The 22,284-nt window shown below is 43.2% G+C and overlaps 1 protein-coding gene across 2 annotated transcripts in view; it reads right to left on the bottom strand.

The window, feature by feature from the left end:
• Positions 1 to 1,617: 1,617 nt before the first annotated feature.
• Positions 1,618 to 22,284, bottom strand: part of LOC137352096 (dnaJ homolog subfamily C member 11) — a 40,033-nt gene continuing 19,366 nt past the window's right edge. For both annotated transcript variants that reach the window (XM_068017188.1, XM_068017189.1), the window contains exons 8-16: positions 21,282 to 21,471; positions 19,511 to 19,596; positions 18,820 to 18,936; positions 16,440 to 16,595; positions 15,262 to 15,331; positions 9,992 to 10,049; positions 9,015 to 9,157; positions 5,880 to 6,009; positions 1,618 to 2,014 (exon numbers count right to left, since the gene is read on the bottom strand). In XM_068017188.1, coding sequence (XP_067873289.1) covers positions 1,989 to 2,014; positions 5,880 to 6,009; positions 9,015 to 9,157; positions 9,992 to 10,049; positions 15,262 to 15,331; positions 16,440 to 16,595; positions 18,820 to 18,936; positions 19,511 to 19,596; positions 21,282 to 21,471 — 976 coding nt within the window. In that variant the 3' untranslated portion in view covers positions 1,618 to 1,988. The remainder of the gene's footprint in view (positions 2,015 to 5,879; positions 6,010 to 9,014; positions 9,158 to 9,991; positions 10,050 to 15,261; positions 15,332 to 16,439; positions 16,596 to 18,819; positions 18,937 to 19,510; positions 19,597 to 21,281; positions 21,472 to 22,284) is intronic.

Raw genomic sequence — 22,284 nt, 5'->3', positions numbered from 1 at the left:
TTTATATAGTGCCTTTCACAACCTCAGGACATCATAAAGCACTTTACAGCCAATCAAGCACTGTTGAAGTGTAGGGAATCATGGCAGCCAATTTGCATAGCAAGATTCCACAAACAGCAATGCAATAATGATCAGATCTACAGTTTAATGATGTTCAATAAGGGATAAATATTGGCCAGGACACCAGGGCAAACTCCCCTGTCCTTCTTTGAATAGTGCCATGGGATCTTTTACATCCATCTGAGAGAGTAGACAGGGTTCTGGTTTAATGCCTCATCCAACAAAAGACAAAGCACCTCTTAATAGTGCAGCACTCCCTCAGTACCACACTGGAGTGTGCGTCTAGCATTTGTGTTCCTTCTGGAGTGGGCATGAACTACATTTTTTGACTGAAAGGTGCTACCCGGTCTGATCCAAGACTATAAATCAATGTCAGATTTACTTGCTCAGAGCACATTAATGATGCCAATGCACTATTCAAAGAACAGTATGGAGCCCTCCGAGTGCACTGGGCAGGATTCCTCCAGCAAATCAGTACTGCCCAAAAAAAAAATAACCAGTCATTTTTCTCATTGCTGTGAAATGACTACCATGTTTCCCTAAATAAGTGACTGGATTGCAAAAAGTAATTCTTTGCATGAAATGCTGTGGTGTTGCAAAAAAAAAAGTCACTATGTAAATGCAATTAATTCTTTCCCTCTCTCTTGCTGCTGCTGTCCAGCGATTTTCCTTAGAAGCGACTTCCGCAGTGCGCCCCATGGAGTATTTGGATCTGTACTCAGATTGCAACTTCCAATTCCATTTACAACCATAAATTTAAACACTTCTTACTTGGTGAAATTAGTCAGTCGACCACAAGTGCTTTTGCTCAGAGTCTATTTCAAATGTTGCTCGAGGCTGGCGAGTTTCCACTCATGTCCTCCAGCTCCATTCTCACAGTCCAACTTCAACAGCCTGCTTGCCTCCAAATCCTCCATTCATACTGATGTTTTGCAGACCTGGATGATGTCCCCTTACTCATTCTTCATTTCTCCAGTGAAAACAAGTTCAGCACAGAATCGCTATCGTGTAGATTCAATGCAGGGTATTTGTAAGAATTGCATTAAAACAACTTGGGGTAGATCTTGATCTGGTGCAATGGTGTAAATGGGTGATAGAGAGTCAGCAACGTTTCAAATCTCTCTCGATTTTGGAATTAAAAATGGGGAGAGATGTAAATGAGCTCTCAACTCACCATCACTTGTTTTAGACTATCGCACGATATCAAGATCTACCCCCTTGTGTTCATACCAGCCCTTTAACAAAACATTTTCCATGACATGTCACATAAATGGAGAAAGAACACCGAGCAGTAACAGAGGAGTTGGGAGAGATGCTTGGACAGCACATTTCTGAGGAGGGAGGTAGCGAGGCAAAAAGCTTTGGAGAAGGAATTAGAGAGTTTAGGGCACAGGCGGGTGAAGGTACAACATGTGGGGGAGTCCGGGGATGGTACATGAGGCTTGAACTGGAGCACCATAGGGTACAGGCAGGGCACAGGGCTCGAGGAGTTTGCAGAAGTAGTGGTTGGTGGGTGCATGGATTGGGACAATTAGGGATTTCTATACAAGAGCAAGGTTTATTATGGCAATAGTGTCTGGTTTTATTTTTAATTTTTTTTTTACATCAAATAGACTTAATAAAACGGAATCTTCTTCCAGGGAACAGGAATCACTGACAAAGGTCTGAATTCCATACTTCAGACTGATACAGCATCCTGTGACAAATATGACATGAAGAAAACCACAACCTAATATTGCTACCTAGTGATCTGTAAAAGCAGTTTTTAAATCTTTTATACATTGAAAAGAACCAAAAAAACTCTACATACATAAAAATAATCATATATGTGCACTTTCTCTTTAATTTATGGGACATGGAGATGATGTTTAGCAGCTGGTCTCTGTTCGGGTCCAACCTCTCATCATTGTCTGTATATCACTTTCTCCTCAACCATCTGTGTCAAACCTGTGTGCTGTGGAAGGAATGAGAGGGAGCAGTTATTCCACAGTAACAGACCACACATCAACACACAGAAATAGCAGAAGCATCAAGAAAAGCTGATGAGGCAAAACTTGTCGATTAGACAAGATGTTAGACTGAAAGCACAATGGGATACATGTGCAGATTAACTCAAGTTGCAGATATATCCAATATTTCCATCACTTTTATAATGGGAAAAATAACCAAAGTGAACAAAACCCAGTTTAGGGCAGTGAACTTAAAAAAACCAGTGAATGGGACATGAGTGTTGATCACAGTGGATTGATTCTCATTGTGGAGATGGAGACATGGGCGGTGTTGAAAACTGCTTGCTCAATGATAAGGCTAAGTTCTGTTGCTTGTTTTAAGCCACTTTTCTTATCCGGCAGATGATGTTATTTTCATACATTTATCTCCCATTCTGTGATTCCATATCTTAGTCATTAATGTACAAAGAACAATACAGCACAGGAACAGGCCATTCGGCCCTCCAAGCCTGCGCCGATCTTGATGCCTGCCTAAACTAACACCTTCTGCACTTCCGGGGCCCATATCCCTCTATCCCCTTCCTATTCATGTATTTGTCAAGATGTCTCTTAAACGTCGCTATCGTATCTGCTTCCACCACCTCCCCTGGCAGCAAGTTCCAGGCACTCACCACCCTCTGTGTAAAAATACTTGCCTCGCACATCCCCTCTAAACTTTGCCCCTCGCACCTTAAACCTATGTTCCCTAGTAACTGACTCTTCCACCCTGGGAAAAAGCTTCTGACTATCCACTCAGTCCATGCCACTCATAACTTTGTAAACCTCTATCATGTCGCCCCTCCACCTCCGTCGTTCCAGTGAAAACAATCCGAGTTTTTCCAACCTCTCCTCATAGCTAATGCCCTCCAGGCCAGGCAACATCCTGGTAAACCTCCTCTGTACCCTCTCCAAAGCCTCCACGTCCTTCTGGTAGTGTGGCGACCAGAATTGCACGCAATATTCTAAGTGTGGCCTAACTAAGGTTCTGTACAGCTGCAACATGACTTGCCAATTTTTATACTCTATGCCCCGACCGATGAAGGCAAGCATGCCATATGCCTTCTTGACTACCTTATCCACCTGCGTTGCCACTTTCAGTGACCTGTGGACCTGTACGCCCAGATCTCTCTGCCTGTCAATACTCCTAAGGGTTCTGCCATTTACTGTATACCTCCCACCTGCATTAGACCTTCCAAAATGTATTACCTCACATTTGTCCGGATTAAACTCCATCTGCCATTTCTCCGCCCAAGTCTCCAACCAATCTATATCCTGCTGTATCCTCTGACAATCCTCATCATTATCCGCAACTCCACCGACCTTTGTGTCGTCCGCAAACTTACTAATCAGACCAGCTACATTTTCCTCCAAATCATTTATATATACTACAAACAGCAAAGGTCCCAGCACTGATCACTGCGGAACACCACTAGTCACATCCCTCCATTCAGAAAAACACCCATCCACTGATACCCTCTGTCTTCTATGACCGAGCCAGTTCTGTATCCATCTTGCCAGCTCACCTCTGATCCCGTGTGACTTCACCTTTTGTACCAGTCTGCCATGAGGGACCTTGTCAAAGGCTTTATTAAAGTCCATATAGATAACATCCACTGTCCTTCCTTCATCAATCATCTTCGTCACTTCCACAAAAAACTCAAATTACTAAGACACGACCTCCCCTTCACAAAACCATGCTGTCTCTCGCTAATAAGTTTGTTTGTTTCCAAATGGGAGTAAATCCTGTCCCGAATAATCCTCTCTAATAGTTTCCCTACCACTAACGTAAGGCTCACCGGCCTATAATTTCTTGGATTATCCTTGCCACCCTTCAAAAACAAAGTAACAACATTGGCTATTCTCCAGTCCTCTGGGACCTCACCTGTAGCCAATGAGGATGCAAAGATTTCTATCAAGGCCCCAGCAATTTCTTCCCTTGCCTCCCTCCCTCAATGTAGAACCTTTCCAAGAGCTTTCTGAATGCTCCTGTCCATTAGGTCAGTAATTCCTGGTGGGGGGTGGGGGGGTGGAAGCGAAAACAAGTCCAGCAAGTCAGTTAATCCCTATCCTGAATTCTTACTAACTGCCCCTCATACCTGTTCAGTGCTCACATACCAGATCTCGCAAAATCATTTCAAATTCTTTCCCTATGACTCATTTTAAACTAACTGATCTGTAGCGGTCAGTTCAATTTGCAATTCCTCGGATAATGAAGCAGTCCATGCCTGTATGTAACACAACCTGGACAACACTCAGGCTTGGGTTATAAGTAGGAAGCAACATTAGTGTCACGCACCTGGAAGGACAAGGGCACCACCTGCAAGTTCCCCTCCAAGCACCACACCATCTAGAGTTGGAACTATATCGCTGTTCCTTCACTATCGTTGGGTCAAAATCCTGGAACTCCCCTCCTAACAGCACTGTTGGTGTACTTACATCCCAAGGACTGCAGCAGTTCAAGGCGGCAGCTCATCACCACCTTCTCGAGGGCAATTAGGGATGCCAATAAATGCTGGCCTAGCCAGCAACGTCCACATCTCCACGAACAAATAAAAAAAAAGTAATTTGGTAGTACAAAACTTCAGTATTGCTGAAAACAGAGACATGTTGTTGTAGCTTTTCATCATGCACTCATCAGGACAATCTGCAAGAATACCAATGCAAGGGAAAACGACAACTTTATATTGTATGAGAAGACAGTTGGCAAGTGAACTCTGATTGGTAGAGGCGTTGCCATGGAGAATGCATCAGTTTATGGTGACTGACAGTTAACTGCCAAGCTTTGTTTGAAATTTAAACCAGAAGGCTTGACTCTGATTGGTCAAGGCATCGCCCTGAGGAATGAACAATTGAACGGCTGTCACTTATTGTGTTCAGCGGAAACAGGCTCAATGTTTGTACGTGTTCTTTCTGTCTGAAAAAAACAAAGCCTGTGTATTAATATATGTAACTTCGAGTACGCGCAAATGCACCACACTGCGAGCCCTACTGACAATCTTAAATCGGTCGTTAGCGTAATTCTTAGCACACCGAGGATTGTTTAGCAAATGTTGCCCAATCGCGGAATCACATCTAATGTTGGACACAGTGTTTTGAGTTTTCCAATCACGGGCTGGTTGGGTACAACCTATACCTTGCCAATTGCAAACAGCGGAAGGGACATGTTGTTTGATACGATGGGCCAGTCTATGGGACGTATGGCCTATATACCTAGAATCACACTGGCACTGAAATGCCAGTATCATATTACTCATGTGTGTGATAGGCAGGACTTCTGTTTGGCTTGACGGCAGCATCCTATTAGTGGCGAACACAAGTGATGCTACTGCATAGTAGCAGCGTGAAACAACTAGCTTCACCTGTTGCTCAAAACTCTGGGATACATTACCCCTCCAGGGTAATTTGAGGTAGACTGGGCACTTTTCAGGGCCGAAAATGATGTGCCATTCAATCACACTCTCTTCTCATACAGTATAAAGTTGTCGTTTTCCCTTACATTGGTATTCTTTCAGATTGCCCTGATGAGTGCAAGATGAAAAGCCTTGACAACATGTCTCTATTATCAGCAATACTCAAATAAAATATAAAAAAATGCCAGGCATTGACCATCTCCAACAATTTTCCCTTGATATTCAATATGGCCGTAATTCGACCAGCAAGTTCTGGAGATTCATAACTCACAGCCTATCTCTTAATCCTCTGCACTTGCTGGCCAATTTGTGCATTAATAACAACACAGTTATTTTTCTAGCAAGACCTGGCTTGTGATCTCCTTTACTAATGAATTGATGCTCAATGGGAGTGCATGAGGTTGACTTCGAACATACTCACATTGCTTTGGTATCCTAAGGGACTCGTTGTCTGCTGTCATGACCTGGTGTAGAACCCCTCGGAATAGGTAAATCACTTTCAGACTCTTTTCCTCCCCGACACATGGGTCATAGAATCCTGGTACGCCAGTCTGTGATACACACAGTGAGCAAGGAATTATATAAACTGAAAGCATACGACTGAATTCAGCAGCAAGAACCTGGGAATGTATATTATGTCACGCTCTCCAAGGAACTTAAAATCCATGCCCCCTCCCACTCTGTGCTGTAACTGGGAGGATGTTGGGGAGGCAGAGAGTCATTCGACCAGAATGGCCCAGGATTCATCCCAGTTTGTGCTGAATCATACAGGGCAGTGGTTGGGGAGCAGCAATAGGAACTTGCTAGGGAGATAAAGGGAATGAATATAAATCATTCAAAGGTTCCACTCCTGATCACTCTGGAGGGTGCCCTGTTGGGGAGGGCACAATTGCGAATGTTGGTCAAGGAAAAGAATCATGCTCAGCTGTGATGCCACCCATGGTCAAATATTCTGATAATCCTGTTTCAGTTCACAAATGCAGAATGGCGACTTGTGTTTGGCATGGTATCTGTGGAATCGTAGCTCAGCGAGTGTCATTCCCTTGGGGGGAGATCAATTACAGCAGAACAATCCTTTCATTTGGGACATTTAGCGAGAACATTTTTTTGGAACTTAAAGCTTGTATCAGGTGGTAGCACACTAATCTCAGACAGGTGGTCATGGGCTCAAACCCCACTGCAGGACTTAAGTACACAACTTGAGCACAAATTTTCAGCTAATAGTCCAGTGCAGTACTGAGGACTGCAGCACCGCTGGAAGTGCCATCTTTTCGATGAGATGTTAAACCAAGGCCCCGTTTGCGCTCTCAGGTGGATGTAGAAGATTCCATGGTACTACTTCAAAGAGGAGCAGGGGAGTTCTCTCCGGTGTGCAAATTTAAACCCGCTGTTCAAGAAAGGAGGGAGAGAAAACAAGGAACTATAGGCCAGTTTGTCTGACAACAGTAAGAGGAAAAAATGAGAGAATCTATTCTTAAGGATATGACAACCAGGGCACTTGGAAAATCACAATCTGCTCAGGCAGAGTTAACACAGTTTGATGAAAGGGAAATCTTGTTTGACAAGTTTTCTTTTGAGGGTGTAATTCGGAGGTAAGGGAAAACCAGTGGGATCTAGTATATTTAGAGTTTCAGATGGCATTCAATAAGATGCGGTAATAAGATGAGGGCGGCACAGTGGCGCAGTGGTTAGCACCGCAACCTCACAGCTCCAGTGACCTGGGTTCAGTTCTGGGTACTGCCTGTGCGGAGTTTGCAAGTTCTCCCTGTGACTGCGTGGGTTTCTGCCGGGTGCTCCAGTTTCCTCCCACAGCCAAAGACTTGCAGGTTGATAGGTAAATTGCCCATTATAAATTGCCCCTAGTGTAGGTAGGTGGTAGGAGAATTGAGGGAAGGTGGGGATGTGGTAGGGAATACGGGATTAATGTAGGATTAGTATAAATGGGTGGTTGATGGTCGGCACAAACTTGGTGGGCCGAAGGGCCTGTTTCAGTGCCGTATCTCTCTATGACTCTATGTCACAAGAGATTGTTACACAAGATTAGGGATCATGGGATTGAGGATAATATATCAGCTTGAATTGAGGTTGGTTTATGGACACAAAACAGAAAGTAGAAATAAACAGGTAGTTTTGAGATGGCAGGGTGTAACTAGTGGGGTGTGTCAGGATCAGTGCTTGGGCTTCAGCTATTTACAATCTATATCAATGACTTAGATGAGGGGATCGAGTGGAACATGCCCACATTCGCTGATGATACAAAGTTAGGTGGAAAAGTAACCTGTGAGGAGGACGCAAGGAGCCTACAAAGGGATAGACCAGTTAAGGCGAGTGGAAAACAAGGTGGCAGATGGAGTATAATGTGGGGGAAGTCTGAAATTAGCCACTTTAGTAAGAAGGATGGAAAAGGATATTTTTAAAAGATGAGAGACTAGCAAATGTTGGTAATTAGAGGAATTTGATGTCCCTGTACACGAATCACACAGAAGGTACAAAAAGCAATTTAGACGGCAAATTGTAAGTTAGCTTTTATTGCAAAGACGCTGGCGTATAAGAGTAAGGACGTCTTGATGCAAGTAAATAGGGCTTAGGTAAGACCACACTTGGAGTAGTGTGTGCAATTGTTATCTCTTCACCCAAGGAAGGATATAGTTGCTTTAGAGGTGTTGCAACAAAGGTTCGTTAGATTGATTCCTGGGATGATGTTGCTGTCTGAAAAGAACAGATGAGTAGAATGGGCCCATATTCTATTGAGTTTAGAAGAATGAGAGGTGATCTCATTGAAACATTTAAGATTCTTAGAGGAATTGACAGGGTAGATGGTGAGAAAATGTTTCCCCTGGCTCCTGCACTAGGGGGTTACAGTCTCAGGATAAGCGGTTGGTCATTAAGGACTGCGATGAGGAGAAATTTCTTCACTCAGATGGTTGTGAACCTTTGGAATTCTCTGCCCCAGAGGGCTGTGGATGCTCAGCCGATGAGCATATCCAAGACTGAGATTGATAGATTTTTGAGCACCAAGGAAACAAGGGATAGGGCGGGAATGTGATGTTCAAATGCAGCTATGATTTCATTAAATGGTGGAGGAAGACTGAAGGGCCGAATGGCTTACTCCTGCTCCTATTTCTTATGTCCTGGCCAATATTTATCTCTCATCAACATCATTAAACAGATTATCTCATTATCACATTGCTATTTGTGGGAGCTTGCTGTGCACAAATTGGCTGCTGCGTTTCCTACAGTACAACAGGGACTACACTTCAAAAGTACTTCACTGGATGTAAAGAGCTTCGGGTTGCTGAGGTCATGAAAGGTGCTATATAAATGCAAGTCTGTCTTTCTTTTCTTTCCTGATCACTGCTGGGATACTTGTGGGGAGCCAGCCAAAGCAGGCCAGGGAAACCTCAGGGAAGGCGGGATGAATAGAGAGAAGGCGGTGCAGGCAGGAAGAGAAAAAGATTGGATAGTCGCTCCCGGGTCAGTCTGAGAGCACTGTGGGCAAAACAGACGGAGACCAAAGGGAAAGGCAGATCCTTAGCAAAAAAACCTTCAGCCTCACCTTACAAGCTTCAGTAAGAATGAGTTTCGACTCTTTCACCAGACACTGAAGAGGAACAGTCACATCAATCACCTTTGCCCTCTCATTCCTCCCACTGCTGTCAGTCACAAATTTCCCATACCAGGCGTTGGTGATAATTAATCCTGGAGACGACAAGTGGATACTTAAACATGTTTCATCAATACTGTGTTCACACCAGACATGCCCAGCACTACTACACAAGCCAGTGAGATTCTAGAACAGAGATTCTCAAAATGGGGTCCATGGAGGGGCTTTTAATGGACGCAAGGAGGGCATGAGGTGGGTGGATTCCTGTCTATGTAGGGTCGGACAGAAAGCACATCTAGAGCAGTGAGTTTATATATCTGTTGATTTACTTGGGTCTTACCTCTATTGTAAAACATCAATAATAAAACAGCTGTTGCAACTATGGCATTGCTTTCATTAGGTTCCTGAACCACTCTTTTGCCAGTTAGCAATGGGGGAGGGGATCCCAGGAGTACATGGATCATGGATATGGGTTGCAGGGTCCCCTGCGAGCATGTTGATGTGGGTTGCGGAGTCCTATATCATTATCTCTAGATACTATATATGGAGTCCTGAGATGGTAGGATGTAGACTTTGGGAGGTGTGATTTCTCCATGTCAAGCCACTGAATTCACCTCCCTCCCCTTCCATAAACAGTCGGGTTTAAATCTTTCATAAATTACTTTCTGCTGTGGCGTACACTATTTTACTCAGTTGAGTTTGTTTTTAAATTATGAATTCATCTCATTATTGTATTCACTGTGGGCAAGACTTGCACCTTTTTCAAAATCTTTCCAACTCCAGTTACCGTGTTTTTACAGCTCAGCTCACTTCACAGCGATTCACAATGTATGTGGCTGAGCCAATGCAGCATTAATGGGTGAAAAAGAAAATGCAAATAAAAATCTTACAAATTTAAAAACAAATGCAGAGCAGAAACAAATTCTCACCTAGTTTAGACTCCTCTATTTCTATAATCCTCTTCACAGATTCCTGCATCAACCGAACCTAAAACATCAAAAACTGTTAAAGGGCCTCAGCACACGGATTACGCACCCTAAACAGCAGACAGCGTACGTGCATTAGATTAACTTCCTTACTCAATACAGTAATAGGAACATTTGTGAATAACTTCAACTGAATTTATTTCGACAGTCTGTGTTTTTCTATAATAAAGGTGATAAATAAATGCAAATCGTTAATAATGAAAGATAGGAATTGTAGGACAAGAACAGACCACCAATAATAAAACCTAGTTCTTCTACCTTCTTGATAGGTGAATACAAAAACAACAAACTGATCGAATAACTATCTAATGGGAAATTCAGGAAAACGTCTTTGCAAAGAGTGTGGTTAGAATGTGGAACATGTGGTTACTCTGGCGAAAAATAAACTGGTACAAATAAAAATATTTTGCTCACATCATTCCTTCCACAGAAAGATGGTTGTCACCCATCCCAAGTCCAAACTCAGTTCGGAAGTAAGCTAAGGACAACATGCCAATTCTGAAGAAGGGTCACCGACCTGAAACGTTAACTCTGCTTCTCTCTCCACAGATGCTGCCAGACCTGCTGAGTATTTCCAGCATTTCTTGTTTCTATGCCTTTGTTATCTCTAGAGTTGGCTATTCCAGTGTTCTTCTGGCCACCCTCCAATCCTACACCCCTGTAAATTAGAGCTCATCCAAACTCTGCTGCTCATATCCTAACTCACATCAAGTCCTGTTCATCCATCATTCTTGCTGTCGCTGTCCTACACTGGCTCCCGGTCCGGCAAAACCTCCATTTTAAAATTTTCAACCTTATTTTCAAATCCCACCATGGTCTCGCCCCTCCCTATAATCGGAGCCTCCTCCAGCCCCCCATTCCTCCGAGATCTCCGCGCTCTTACAATTCTGGTCTCTTACGCATCCCCAATTTTAATTGCTCCACCTTTGGCAGCTGTGCCTTCAGCTGCCTAGGCCCTGAGCTCTGGAATTCCCTCCCTGAACCCCTCCACCTCTCTTTCCTCCTTTAAGACGCTCCTTAAATCCCATCTCTTTGACCAAACGTTTGCTCACATGTCCTAGTATTTCCTTAATGTTGCTTGGTGTTACATTTTGCTTGATAACACTCCTGTGAAGTGTCTTAAGGCAGTTTACTATGTTAAAGTCACTATATATATGCAAGTTGTTGTTATTTGCTGCTAAAGAAAATTCAAACCGAAACCTTAATGACAGGTCTCCTTGCCTCAAGGGACGCAACAGCAAAAATTGACTATATTTTCTAAAAGGAACAGGCTCAAGATTGGGTTGCACTAGAAATCTACAGAAAAACAATTCAAAAACCAGAGAAGCCTCAGACAGCATGTTAGCGTTCTGAAACGCTGCACTACAGACACAGGCTGTTACCCAGTATTTCCCACGTTGGCGAGTCCCAATAACTTGCATTTATGCTTTTAATACAAGGAAAGTCCCAAGGTGTTTCAGAGGTCAGCACAGAGAAAAGTAATGTCAAGACAGCCATTAGGCGGGGTGGCCAAAAGCATGGTAAAATAAGAGTATGAGAGAAAGCTAGCTAAAAATAAAAAGATAGATAGTAAGAGTTTCTATAGATATTTAAAAAAGAAAAGAATTAACAAAATGAGCATTGGCCCTATAGAAAGTGAGTCTGGGGAATTAATAATGGATAATAAGGAGATGGCAGATGAATCGAACAGATATTTTGCATCGGTCTTAACTATTGAGGATACAAGTAACATCTCAGTATTAGCTGCAAGTGAGGAAATGGAAGGGAGGGAGGAACTCAAGAAAATTACAATCATCAGAAGTAGTATGATCAAATTGTTGGAGTTGCGGGCTGGCAAGTTCCCAGGTCCTGATGGCCTTCATCCTAGGGTGTTAAAAGAAGTGGCTGGTGAGATAGTTGATGCGTTAGTTTTAATTTTCCAAAATTCCCTAGATTCGGGGAAAGTTCCATGAGATTGGAAAATAGCAAATGTAACTCCTTTATTCAAAAAGGGAGACAGAAAGCAGGAAACTACAGGCCAGTTAGCTTAATAGCTGTCTTAGGGAAAATGTTAGAAGCTATATTGAGTGGCGCAATGGTTAGCACTGCAGCCTCACAGCTCCAGCGACCCGGGTTCAATTCTGGGTACTGCCTGTGCGGAGTTTGCAAGTTCTCCCTGTGACCGCGTGGGTTTGCCCCGGGTGCTCCAGGTTCCTCCCACAGCCAAAGAATTGCAGGTTGATAGGTAAATTGGCCATTATAAATTGCCCCTAGTATAGGTAGGTGGTAGGGGAATATAGGGAAGGTGGGGATGTGGTAGGAATATGGGATTAGTGTAGGATTAGTATAAATGGGTGGTTGATGGTCGGCACAGACTCGGTGGGCCGAAGGGCCTGTTTCAGTGCTGTATCTCTAAATAAATAAATAAATATTAAAGACGTTATAGCAGGGCATTTAGAAAGATTTAAGATAATCAGGCAGAGTCAACATGGTTTTGTGAAAGGGAAATCATGTTTAACCAATTTATTGGAGTTCTTTGAGGGAGTTACATGTGCTATGGATAAAGGGGAACTGGTGTATGTATTGTACTTAGATTTCCAGAAGGCATTTAATACGGTGCCACATCAAAGGTTACTGCAGAAAATAAAAGCTCATGGTGTAGGGCATGGATAGAAGATTGGCTAGCTAACAGGAAACAGAGTAGGCATAAATGGGTCATTTTCTGGTTGGCAAGATGTGGTGTGCCACAGGGATCTGTGCTGAGGCCTCAATGTTTTACAATTTATATAAACGACTTAGATGAAGGGAGCAAAGGTATAGTTGCTAAATTTGCCAACGACACAAAGATAGGTAGGAAAGTAACTAGTGAAGAGGACATAAGGGGGCTACAAAGGAATATAGATAGGTTAAGTGAGTGGGCAAAGATCTGGCAAATGGAGTATAATGTGGGAAAGTGTGAAACTGTCCACTTTGGCAGGAAGAATAAAAAAGCAACATATTATCTAAATGGTGAGAGATTGCAGAGCTCGGAGATGCAGAGGGATCTGGGTGCCCTAGCGCATGAATCGCAAAAGGTCAGTATGCAGGTACAGCACGTAATTAGGAAAGCTAATAGAATGTTATCATTTATCGTGAGAGGAATTGAATACAAAAGTAGAGAGGTTATGCTTCAGCTAAAAAGGGCATTGGTGAGACCACATCTGGAGTGCTGCGTACAGTACTGGTATCCTTATTTAAGGAAGGATGTAAATGCATTGGAGACAGTACAGAGAAGGTTTACTAGACTAATACCTGTAATGAGCAGGCTGTCTTATGAGGAAAGATTGGACAGGATAGGCTTGCATCCGCTGGAATTTAGAAGCATAACAGGCAACTTGATTGAAACATATAAGATCCTGAGGGGTCTTGACAGGGTGGATGTGGAAAGGATGTTTCCCCTTGAGGGAGAATCTAGAACTAGGGGTTACTGTTTAAAATAAGGGGTTGCCCATTTAAGACAGAGATGAGGAGAAATTTTTTCTGAGGGTCGTGAGTCTTTGGAATTCTCTTCCTCAAAAGGCGGTGGAAGCAGAGTCTTTGAATATTTTTAAGGCAATTGTAGATGGATTCTTGATAAGCAAGGGGGTGGAAGGTTATCAGAGGTAGGTGAAAATGTGGAGTAATCAGTTCAGCCCTGAACTTATTGAATGGCAGAGCAGGCTCGAGGGGCCGAGTGGCCTACTCTTGCTCCTAATTCGCATGTTTGCTCGCATGGCTGAACATGAGGTTTTGGGGAGGTTTTTGTTAAAAGGGTGAAAGAGTGATTAAAAAAGTGAATTTCATAGGGTAGGATTTTGGTGACTGATGGTGCTGCCAGGGGGAGTGTGTGGCTGGAGTAAAAGGTGAAAGTCAGAGGAAATTGCAGTCAGATCAAGGCAAGAGCAAGAGAAGGACTGGAAATCAGATTTTAAAAATTCACAATGGAAATGTGCCCACCAGCATCTGAAGAAAAAAAGCACTTTTGTGTTAAGAGCTCTTGCCAGTGGTCGGATGAAGTGTCTTGACCCAAATCGTTAACCTTCCTTTCCAGATTCAGAGGCTGCCAGACCTGAGTTTCTGTGCTGGCGCAAAGCTCTATGGTGCCACATGGTGGTGAAAATCTGGTACTACACTTTGCCTTGCAAAGTGTTTAAAATATGAATTAATTTCTAAGAACACTCTACCATTTCTGTCATCACCTGGTTGATCCTCCAAGGCACTTCGCAATTCCCAACTGCAGAATTTGGGTCTACACAGTAGAAGGAAGCTGCGGTCAATTTCACTCTACCCTTATACAAATTTGTGTCAATGCTAAGCTTGGAACTTATCTGCACTCTACTCTTCCGCAAAAGAACTATTTTATTCCAGCAACATAACAAGGAAATGACCTTTTTCCATGGCCATAAATTAATTTCTCTTTCTTCTCAAAGGTACCAACTCCTTGCATTAGGTGTAGCACCCCCTTGCTAAAACGGCCATTCTTACTGTGAGAGTCAGGACAGTGAGCGTGGGCTAGATACATGACCACATCAAGCATCACAGCCACCCCACTCAGATCAGATCAATTAACACAGCCAACAACAAACCTGGACCAGCCTGGTCTGTACAGCTCACTACTTAGAAAGGACCTTGGAAGGAGTGCACCAGATTCACCAGAACGTTACCAAGATTCAGACGAGCAGAGATTACATAAACTATTCCCTGGAGTATAGATGGTTAAAGGGTCATTAAATAGATTTTTTTAGGGTTTTGAAAGGCATTGATAGGGTCGAGTAAAACTTTTAATGCTGATGAGAGTCTGTGACAAAGGGACACAACCCAAAAATCAGAGCCAGACCACTCAGGATAGAAGGTAGGAAACACTTTTTCATGCAAAGAGTGGCAGAAGTGTGGAACTCTCTCTCACACAAAGAGTAGTAGACGCTAGCTCAATTAATAATTTTAAATTTGAGATCGATAGATTTTGCTAGCCGAGGGTATTTAGCGATATAGAGCCAAGACAGGTGGACAGAGTTACAATACAGATTAGCCATGATCTTTCTGAATGGTGGAACAGATTTGAGGTGTTGAATGGCCTCTGGTTTCTATATTCCTACTGCAGAGTGCTGCATATCCCTCACAGGTCGTGGGGAGATTCATACCATTTCACTCCTAGTTTTAACTGTAGCATGCAGACTCTGTGACTAACTAGAAAATGATTAAGTCACATCACTTACTGCTGCCTCAGCCTCCTGCTTCTTCACAGCTATCGTACTCGATGAACTCTCTCTCTGTTTCTCCAATTCCCTGTCATGTACACACACACAAAACAAAATGGCAATTTATCTCACTGACCACCCAAAGCCTCAAATTTTTTCCTCTTAAAAAAAGCGGAACATGTTATTATAGGGATTGGTAACATGGTAGGAATTACATAGAGAATAACAGATCGTTATGAGTGAATTATATGGTGGAATCTAACAGTCCGTGTGATTTGTAGAAATTGAATTAATACATTGCCAGCAGTGATGCTGACAGTCAATTGATGAATAAAGGTTTCTGTTTATGTAGATGGTGGTGAAGTTTGGAGAGACACATCAGAAACTTACTCCACAGAGCCTGCGACTATACGAGACCTGCCTTAGCAATACTGAATGGGAAACGTTGCATAGCAATTTACAATGGTCAAGCTTTTGCATCAACCTTTGTCAATAATTTAAAAAAAAAATATGAATCAGGCTAATAAGAAGTAAGGTTTGTGAGCAAGAATTCTTTGTCCTTTCAATATAAGTAATGGATAGTTGATGGAGTTACAGGCTAGAATTTAACAAAAATCTGGATTGTTTGTATTAGTAGAGTGATAGATATCCAGGAGTATGGTACAAACTAGAATCTGATAGAGGGGTTTGGAAAGTTTAGAAATTGAATAACGGATACTTTGGAGTCAGTTGCAGGTTAGCGTCAAACCAAGGGGATCAGATGGTTTATAAATAAAATAAGGCCACTGTGGCTGAGAATAGTGCCTGACTGTCCCAAGTGTCGAATGGACAGTTTGCAAAAGTTGATGTAGCACTGATGCTCTCTTACCAGATTATACCTAAGCAATTTACTGTTATTACTAAATGCAAAGTTTACAAAGGATTTCAGAATCAAATAGCATGAGTTTGCTTTTCCCTTTGTCTATTTTCTCTCCTGAAGGCAGTGACTTTTTGGGACACTCATTAGCCCCTCAACCAAATAGACATTCTTTGCATGTGCCTGGGCTTTCTGCTCTGAATGGTTCAGTAGCACACTAGGCAGTACATTTTCCCTAATGAACAACTGGATCAGCTACAGCTGGAAGAATGAAAAACATGGGAGACTTAAAGAAGAAAACAAAAGAGACAGTCTGACACCCAGACAAAGGAACACTCACTTTTCTTTCTGCATTTGGAGGTAGGGTTTGATGATGAGCCGGTGCATGGCAAAATAGATGACCAGGGGCCCAACAGTAGCGTAGAAGATGGCACTGGGCAAAAGTTGGTCTGTCAGATGAATAGGGAAGAAGTAAGTCTGGCTGGCTCGATTTAACCTGGAGTGAAAGGAAGTTTAAAAACAGAATTCAGAAGGGAAAAGTAAAATTCGTGAATTCAGGTTTATCCCACAGCATAAGGGACTACAACCTGCGACACAACCTACAGACATTATCAGACACTGCAGTTTAATTTCCCCATAAAATACTGATTCAACAGCTGAACACCCCCTTTAAATTGCTGGGGTATGGTTTGTACAGGCCCATTCTGCACGCACAAGCCTAAGCAAAGTGTTTCAGCAGGCTTTGCTATTGCTCATGTCCCAGCTGGGATGCAGCTAACTCAGCTCAGGCCAGGGATTGAACTTGGGATTTTCTGATCTGTACTACCCTGGGTGATGCATCTAACCACTAAGCTAAGGAGGGACGGGGAAAGAAGCTCTTGTTGAGAACTCAGTGCCGTGCACCAACATGGTGCAGTGGGTAACATACTAGCATGGATAGAAGATTGGCTGGCTGGCAGAAAACAGAGTATGCATAAATGGCAGGATGTAACGAGTGGAGTCCCGCAGGGGTCTGTGCTGGGCCCTCAATTTTTAACAATTTATATCAATTACTTAGATGAGGGGAACGATGGCATGGTAACCAAATTTGCAGATGACACAAAGATAGGTAGGAAAGTATGTTGTGCAGAGGACATAAGGAGCTTGCAGACCGATAGAGATAGGTTGAGTGAGTGGGCAAAAATTTGGCAGATGGACTATAATGTGGGAAAATGTGAAGTTGTTCACTTTGGCAGGAAGAATAAAAAAGCAGAATAATACTTCAATGGAGAATGAATGCAGAACTCCAAGGTGCAGAGGGATCTGGGTGTTCCACAACAAGTTAGTATACAGATACAGCGAGTAATAAAGAAGGCTAATGGAATGCTACCCTTTATTAAGAGAAAAATTGAAAATACAAGTAAGGATGTTATGCTTCAGTTATACAGGGCATTGGTGAGACCACATCTTGAATAGTGTGTGCAGTTTTGGTCTCCTTATTTAAGGAAGGATGTGAATGCATTGGAGGCGGTTCAGAGGAGGTTTACTAGATTGATAAACGTATTGAGCGGGTTGTCTTATGAGGAAAGGTTGGACAGACCAGACTTGTTTTCACTGGAGTTTAGAAGCGTGAGGGGAGACTTGATTGAAGTATACAAGATCCTGAACGGTCTTAACAAGGTGGATGTGGAAAGGATGTTTCCTCTTGTGGGGGAGTCCAGAGCTAGGGGGCACTGCTTTAAAATTAGGGGTCGCCATTTTAGGACACAGATGAGGAGAAATTTTTTCTCTGAGGGTTGTGCAACTTTGGAACTCTGCCTCAGAAGGTGGTGGAGGCGGAGTCATTGAATAAGTTTAAGGTGGGAATAGATAGATTCTTGTTTGGCAAGGGAATCAAAGGTTATCAGGGTAGATGGGAGTGTGGAATTCGAGACACAAACAGATCAGCCATGATCGTATTGAATGGTGGAACAGGCTAGAGGGGCCGAATGGCCTACTTCTGCTCCTAATTCGTATGTTCATATGTAATACTTGTTGCCACACCAGTCACAGCTTCAATTCACCAAGTGCCATTGAACTCAAGGCTTTGGCCATGGCATTTTGGGAGGCATTCAGGAGAGGCTGAGGGGGAACAATCTCTCAAGATTAAATACTGAACACTTCTGCAAAGTAGGATGCGCTGTGGGATGATTACAATAATTCATAGGAACAGGATAAGCCCATTCACCTCCTCGAGCCTGAACCAACATTCGAATAGATCATGGCTGATCTGTACCTCTGTCAGGTGTCATGTCTGGAATCGGACTATACATGTTTTTCCTAACATTTATTCTTTAGTTATTTCTTTTTCTGCCCTCTCACTATGATCAGACAGAGACAGGCAGAGAATCCACTCTCAACCTCTGCAAGAGGTGTAATCAATGAGTTCCTGAAAGCAGAATGAGAAGGAAGAAGCAGAACCAACTCATCTGATTTTCTTATTTGGCTGTCCTCTGGAAAAGCCATCACAACTTTTGAGAGTTTCCCCATGGGTACCCCGTCTATTGGTGAGTTGCAGGGTGAAATAGTGGGCTGAGGCCACTCTGTCACTCAGTGGCTCAGCAATTGTCCACATCCAGGGCACAGGTCACCTGAAATGGAAAAACTGCAACAAATCCCTCAAGTCAACAAACCCCTCCCTAATTGGACAAAAGAATGTTCTCAAAGAATTTTATACATGCAACACATTCTTCAGTACATACTTAATTTTGAGAGAGACTCCCTGAGGCACCCCGATACTGACAGTTGCTCCTAAGATGCTGTGTCTGGAGATCTTTCTCTCAGCGCCGTATTCAATCAGAGTGCCGAAGAATCCTGTCCTGTAGGCAGAACCACACCAGGCTCCGTGAAACACTGGCACTTCGCTGCAGTTTCATTCCTGGCTATCCATTATTAGATTCCAGCCTGTAACTCATTCCAGAGTATCTGTTACTCTATACCTGAGCCCGCACCCCTCACCCCACAAACCCTCGATGAGATTCCAACCTGTAACTTACTGCCAGTTATGTGCTATTCTATATATAAACGACCTGAACCTTCAGATTAGTTTCCAGCCTCGAATTCATTCCTGGGTGTACTTTATTCTATATAGGAACCCCCTGTATACCTCTATTAGATTTCAGCCAGTAACCCACTCCCAGATATCTGTTATTTTATATGTAAACCACCAGAACCCTTTGATTAGATTGCAAACCTGTAACTCACTCCCAAATATCTGTTCCCAGAAGTATTTGAACTGTCTAAGCCTTTATCTTATATTTCACTCCCATTACAGTTACTTTGCTTTAATAAACAGCATTTAATATTATATATGGTTGTGTTCAAGAATGCTCTGGTCCTTATACATCTAAGTTACTAACTTATGTTTAAAATTACACCAAAAAAAATTCTTACTTGATTGTCCCCTTTACTCTAGTTTGGTCGTCATCCTGGAACTTGTACTGGTAGCTCATTAGCACAAATGAATGAGGAATTCCTAACTGTAAACAAACCAGCACACGTTATTTGAAAACTTTTTTTACTCAAAAGACGTTAATAACAGGATAGGGACTGTAGTGCAGTGGATTTACCTCCTGGAATATGGATTCAAACCCTTGAGAGGCTGATGGGATAATATTTTCCTCTTTCTGCAGGCCATAAGCGATCAATGTAAAATGGGTTTGGACACTTTCGACCCAATCCTCGGAGTATCAAGCCACAGTACAAAACTACCACTAATTGGACACAAGTTGCCAATCTCAAGTTATTCAAAGCTGGGTGGCAGTGGGCACTGCTGAAGTCGGGACAGTGTACAGCAGGGTTGTTCAAACTTTTTGGCGTGTGGGGGGTGGGGCCACATTACAATTTTTGTTTCACATAGGGAGCCAGTGAGACAATTTCGGAAAGATAAAGGCATTAAAAATTTATTTTACTATTAATCAAAACAACAAATGTACATTTTTGTGAAGAGGTTTTAAATGAGAAGGCTAGTTTAATGACTTACTTTCTCTTCACTATGTTGGACACTGATTTAGTGAGATACTTGGCATTTTTTTGCTTGCACAAGTAGTCAATGTTTGCCCGCACACTTGCTGTAGCAATGCAGAGCATCGCAGATAGACGTCCAACTGTCAGGAGTGATCTTGATCATTCGATCTTCCTCCCTCTCCCCCCCGTGTCCCCCCTCTCTATACCCCATCACCCGTCACTCTGTCTGCTCACCAACCCCCTCATGTCCACTCCCCACGTTCTCTGTGTCCACCTCCCCTGCTCTCTCTATCCACTCCGTCCACCCACCCCCGCTCCCCTCTCTTCCTCGTTCCCCACCCCTTCTCCCCCTCTGCCAGTCTCTCTCCCCTCCCCCCCCCCGTCAGTCTCTCTTCTCTCTTCCCCCCCCCCCCCCCGTCAGTCTCTCTCCCTCCCCCCCCCACGTCAGTCTCTCTCCCTCCACCTGCTCCCCCCCCGCCAGTCTGTCTCTTGCTGTCACCCCACCCCGATCTCTCTCTCTGACAGTGGCAGAGAGCGGAAACACTCAGCAGATGGTTGTTCAGTTTTTTTTTATTCGCGCTGTCAGTTTCACAGCTGTCAGCTGCTGATATCGGCTACAACAGTTTCCCAACTTCAGACTGATACGGGTTTTTTTTTAAAAAAAGAAACTGACAACACAAAGCTTTTAAAAAGCTGGTCTGAAAGATGACAAAGGGAAGTTTCTCATCTCTAGTCGGACCCTTGGTGAGGGCGAAGAACGGACGGTATAGTTTACATCCGCAGGCCGATTGGAAACATTTGGCGGGCCGGATCCTGGCCCACGGGCCGTATGTTGGACAACAGTGATGTAGAGGGAGCTTTACTCTGTGTCTAACCCATTCTGAACCTGCCTTGAGAGTGTTTGATGGGACAGTGTAAAGGAAGCTCTACTCTGTCTAATCTATACTGAATCTGCCCTGGCAGTATTCGATGCGACATGTAAAGAGAATTTACTCTGTATCTAACTCATGCTGTACTTGACCTTGGGGTGCTGATACTCGGTGACTAAGATGGGAAGAATTCCAAACCTCAGCACCATTCATAATGATCACAAAAAAATCACTAATTACTGGGAAAGATTAAATGTTATGAATTGAAGAATGTTTGAGATGTGATGAGGCAATTGTATTTGCTTTAAAAAGGTTTAAATCTCCCTTACCTGCAATGCTATTGTAAAGTGGCTGGTTTTGGTGTCTCTTACTATACTGGTATTCATGGCAGACTGGCTGCCCCAGCGCCACTGCAGGTAACCCATCGTGTTCTTGTCCAGGTTTCGTGCTAGAACTGTAGTCAGCCCAGGACGGATTCCACGAGATGAAAACTGTAGCCCACAATGCGTGGTGATAAAACTGTATGGGATCAGGGAGAATGAAGAGAACATTTGCAAGAAAAGGCCAGTGTTTTGTTTCAATAAAAAGCTTAGCTTTCCTGATTTTCCTCCATCCTAGGTTACCCAAGCAGCCATTCATCAGGTCCGAGCCTAGGCAATGAGCGTTGATCAGCCAACTCAGACCCTCACCAATTTTCACACATATGTACCTACAAATTATGGGCAGGGGATAAGGGCAGTCAATGGTAGTGGTTGGATATGGGAACATTGTCTGATTTTCCCTTTCCTAACCCACGGATCAATTGAAGCCCCTACTAACACACCAGGCGAGATCAGCTAACTCAGCAACTGGCCAGAGATTGAACCTAGTCCTTCTGGACTGTATGACTCCATATTCTGTTGGCTGTGTATTTACTCAATGACCAACTTAGAAAGATAATTAGAACTCTTAGATGAGGTCTGTTCAATATTCTCAACTAACAAGGTCATTTTCTCTGTAGCAAAAGTTCTGTCACAGCATTTTGAGTCTGCCACTTGATCTTGATTGCTGTGCATGAACCAGCTCTGGATCTTATAGGCCACTTGCTCAGCTGTCTGCCAGGAAATGTTGTTGACTGTGGAGGGAGGAGTATAGTCATCGTGAACTCGGTTTCTATTGAATCTGAACCTAAAGGTTTGGGGCGTCTCATTCCAATAACAATGACACACGTTCACCTATCCCCTCTTAGAAATATAGGAATTGTTGGGCTAAAAAAAGGACCAAGATCCCTCTAATTTGTCTTCTGCCATCCCAGTAATGACATGATACAATTATAATGAATTTGTTAACTAA

Source organism: Heterodontus francisci, chromosome 37 (genome assembly GCF_036365525.1).
Source record: "Heterodontus francisci isolate sHetFra1 chromosome 37, sHetFra1.hap1, whole genome shotgun sequence".
Lineage (NCBI taxonomy): Eukaryota > Metazoa > Chordata > Chondrichthyes > Heterodontiformes > Heterodontidae > Heterodontus > Heterodontus francisci.
This window is presented reverse-complemented; position numbering and strand designations above follow the sequence as displayed.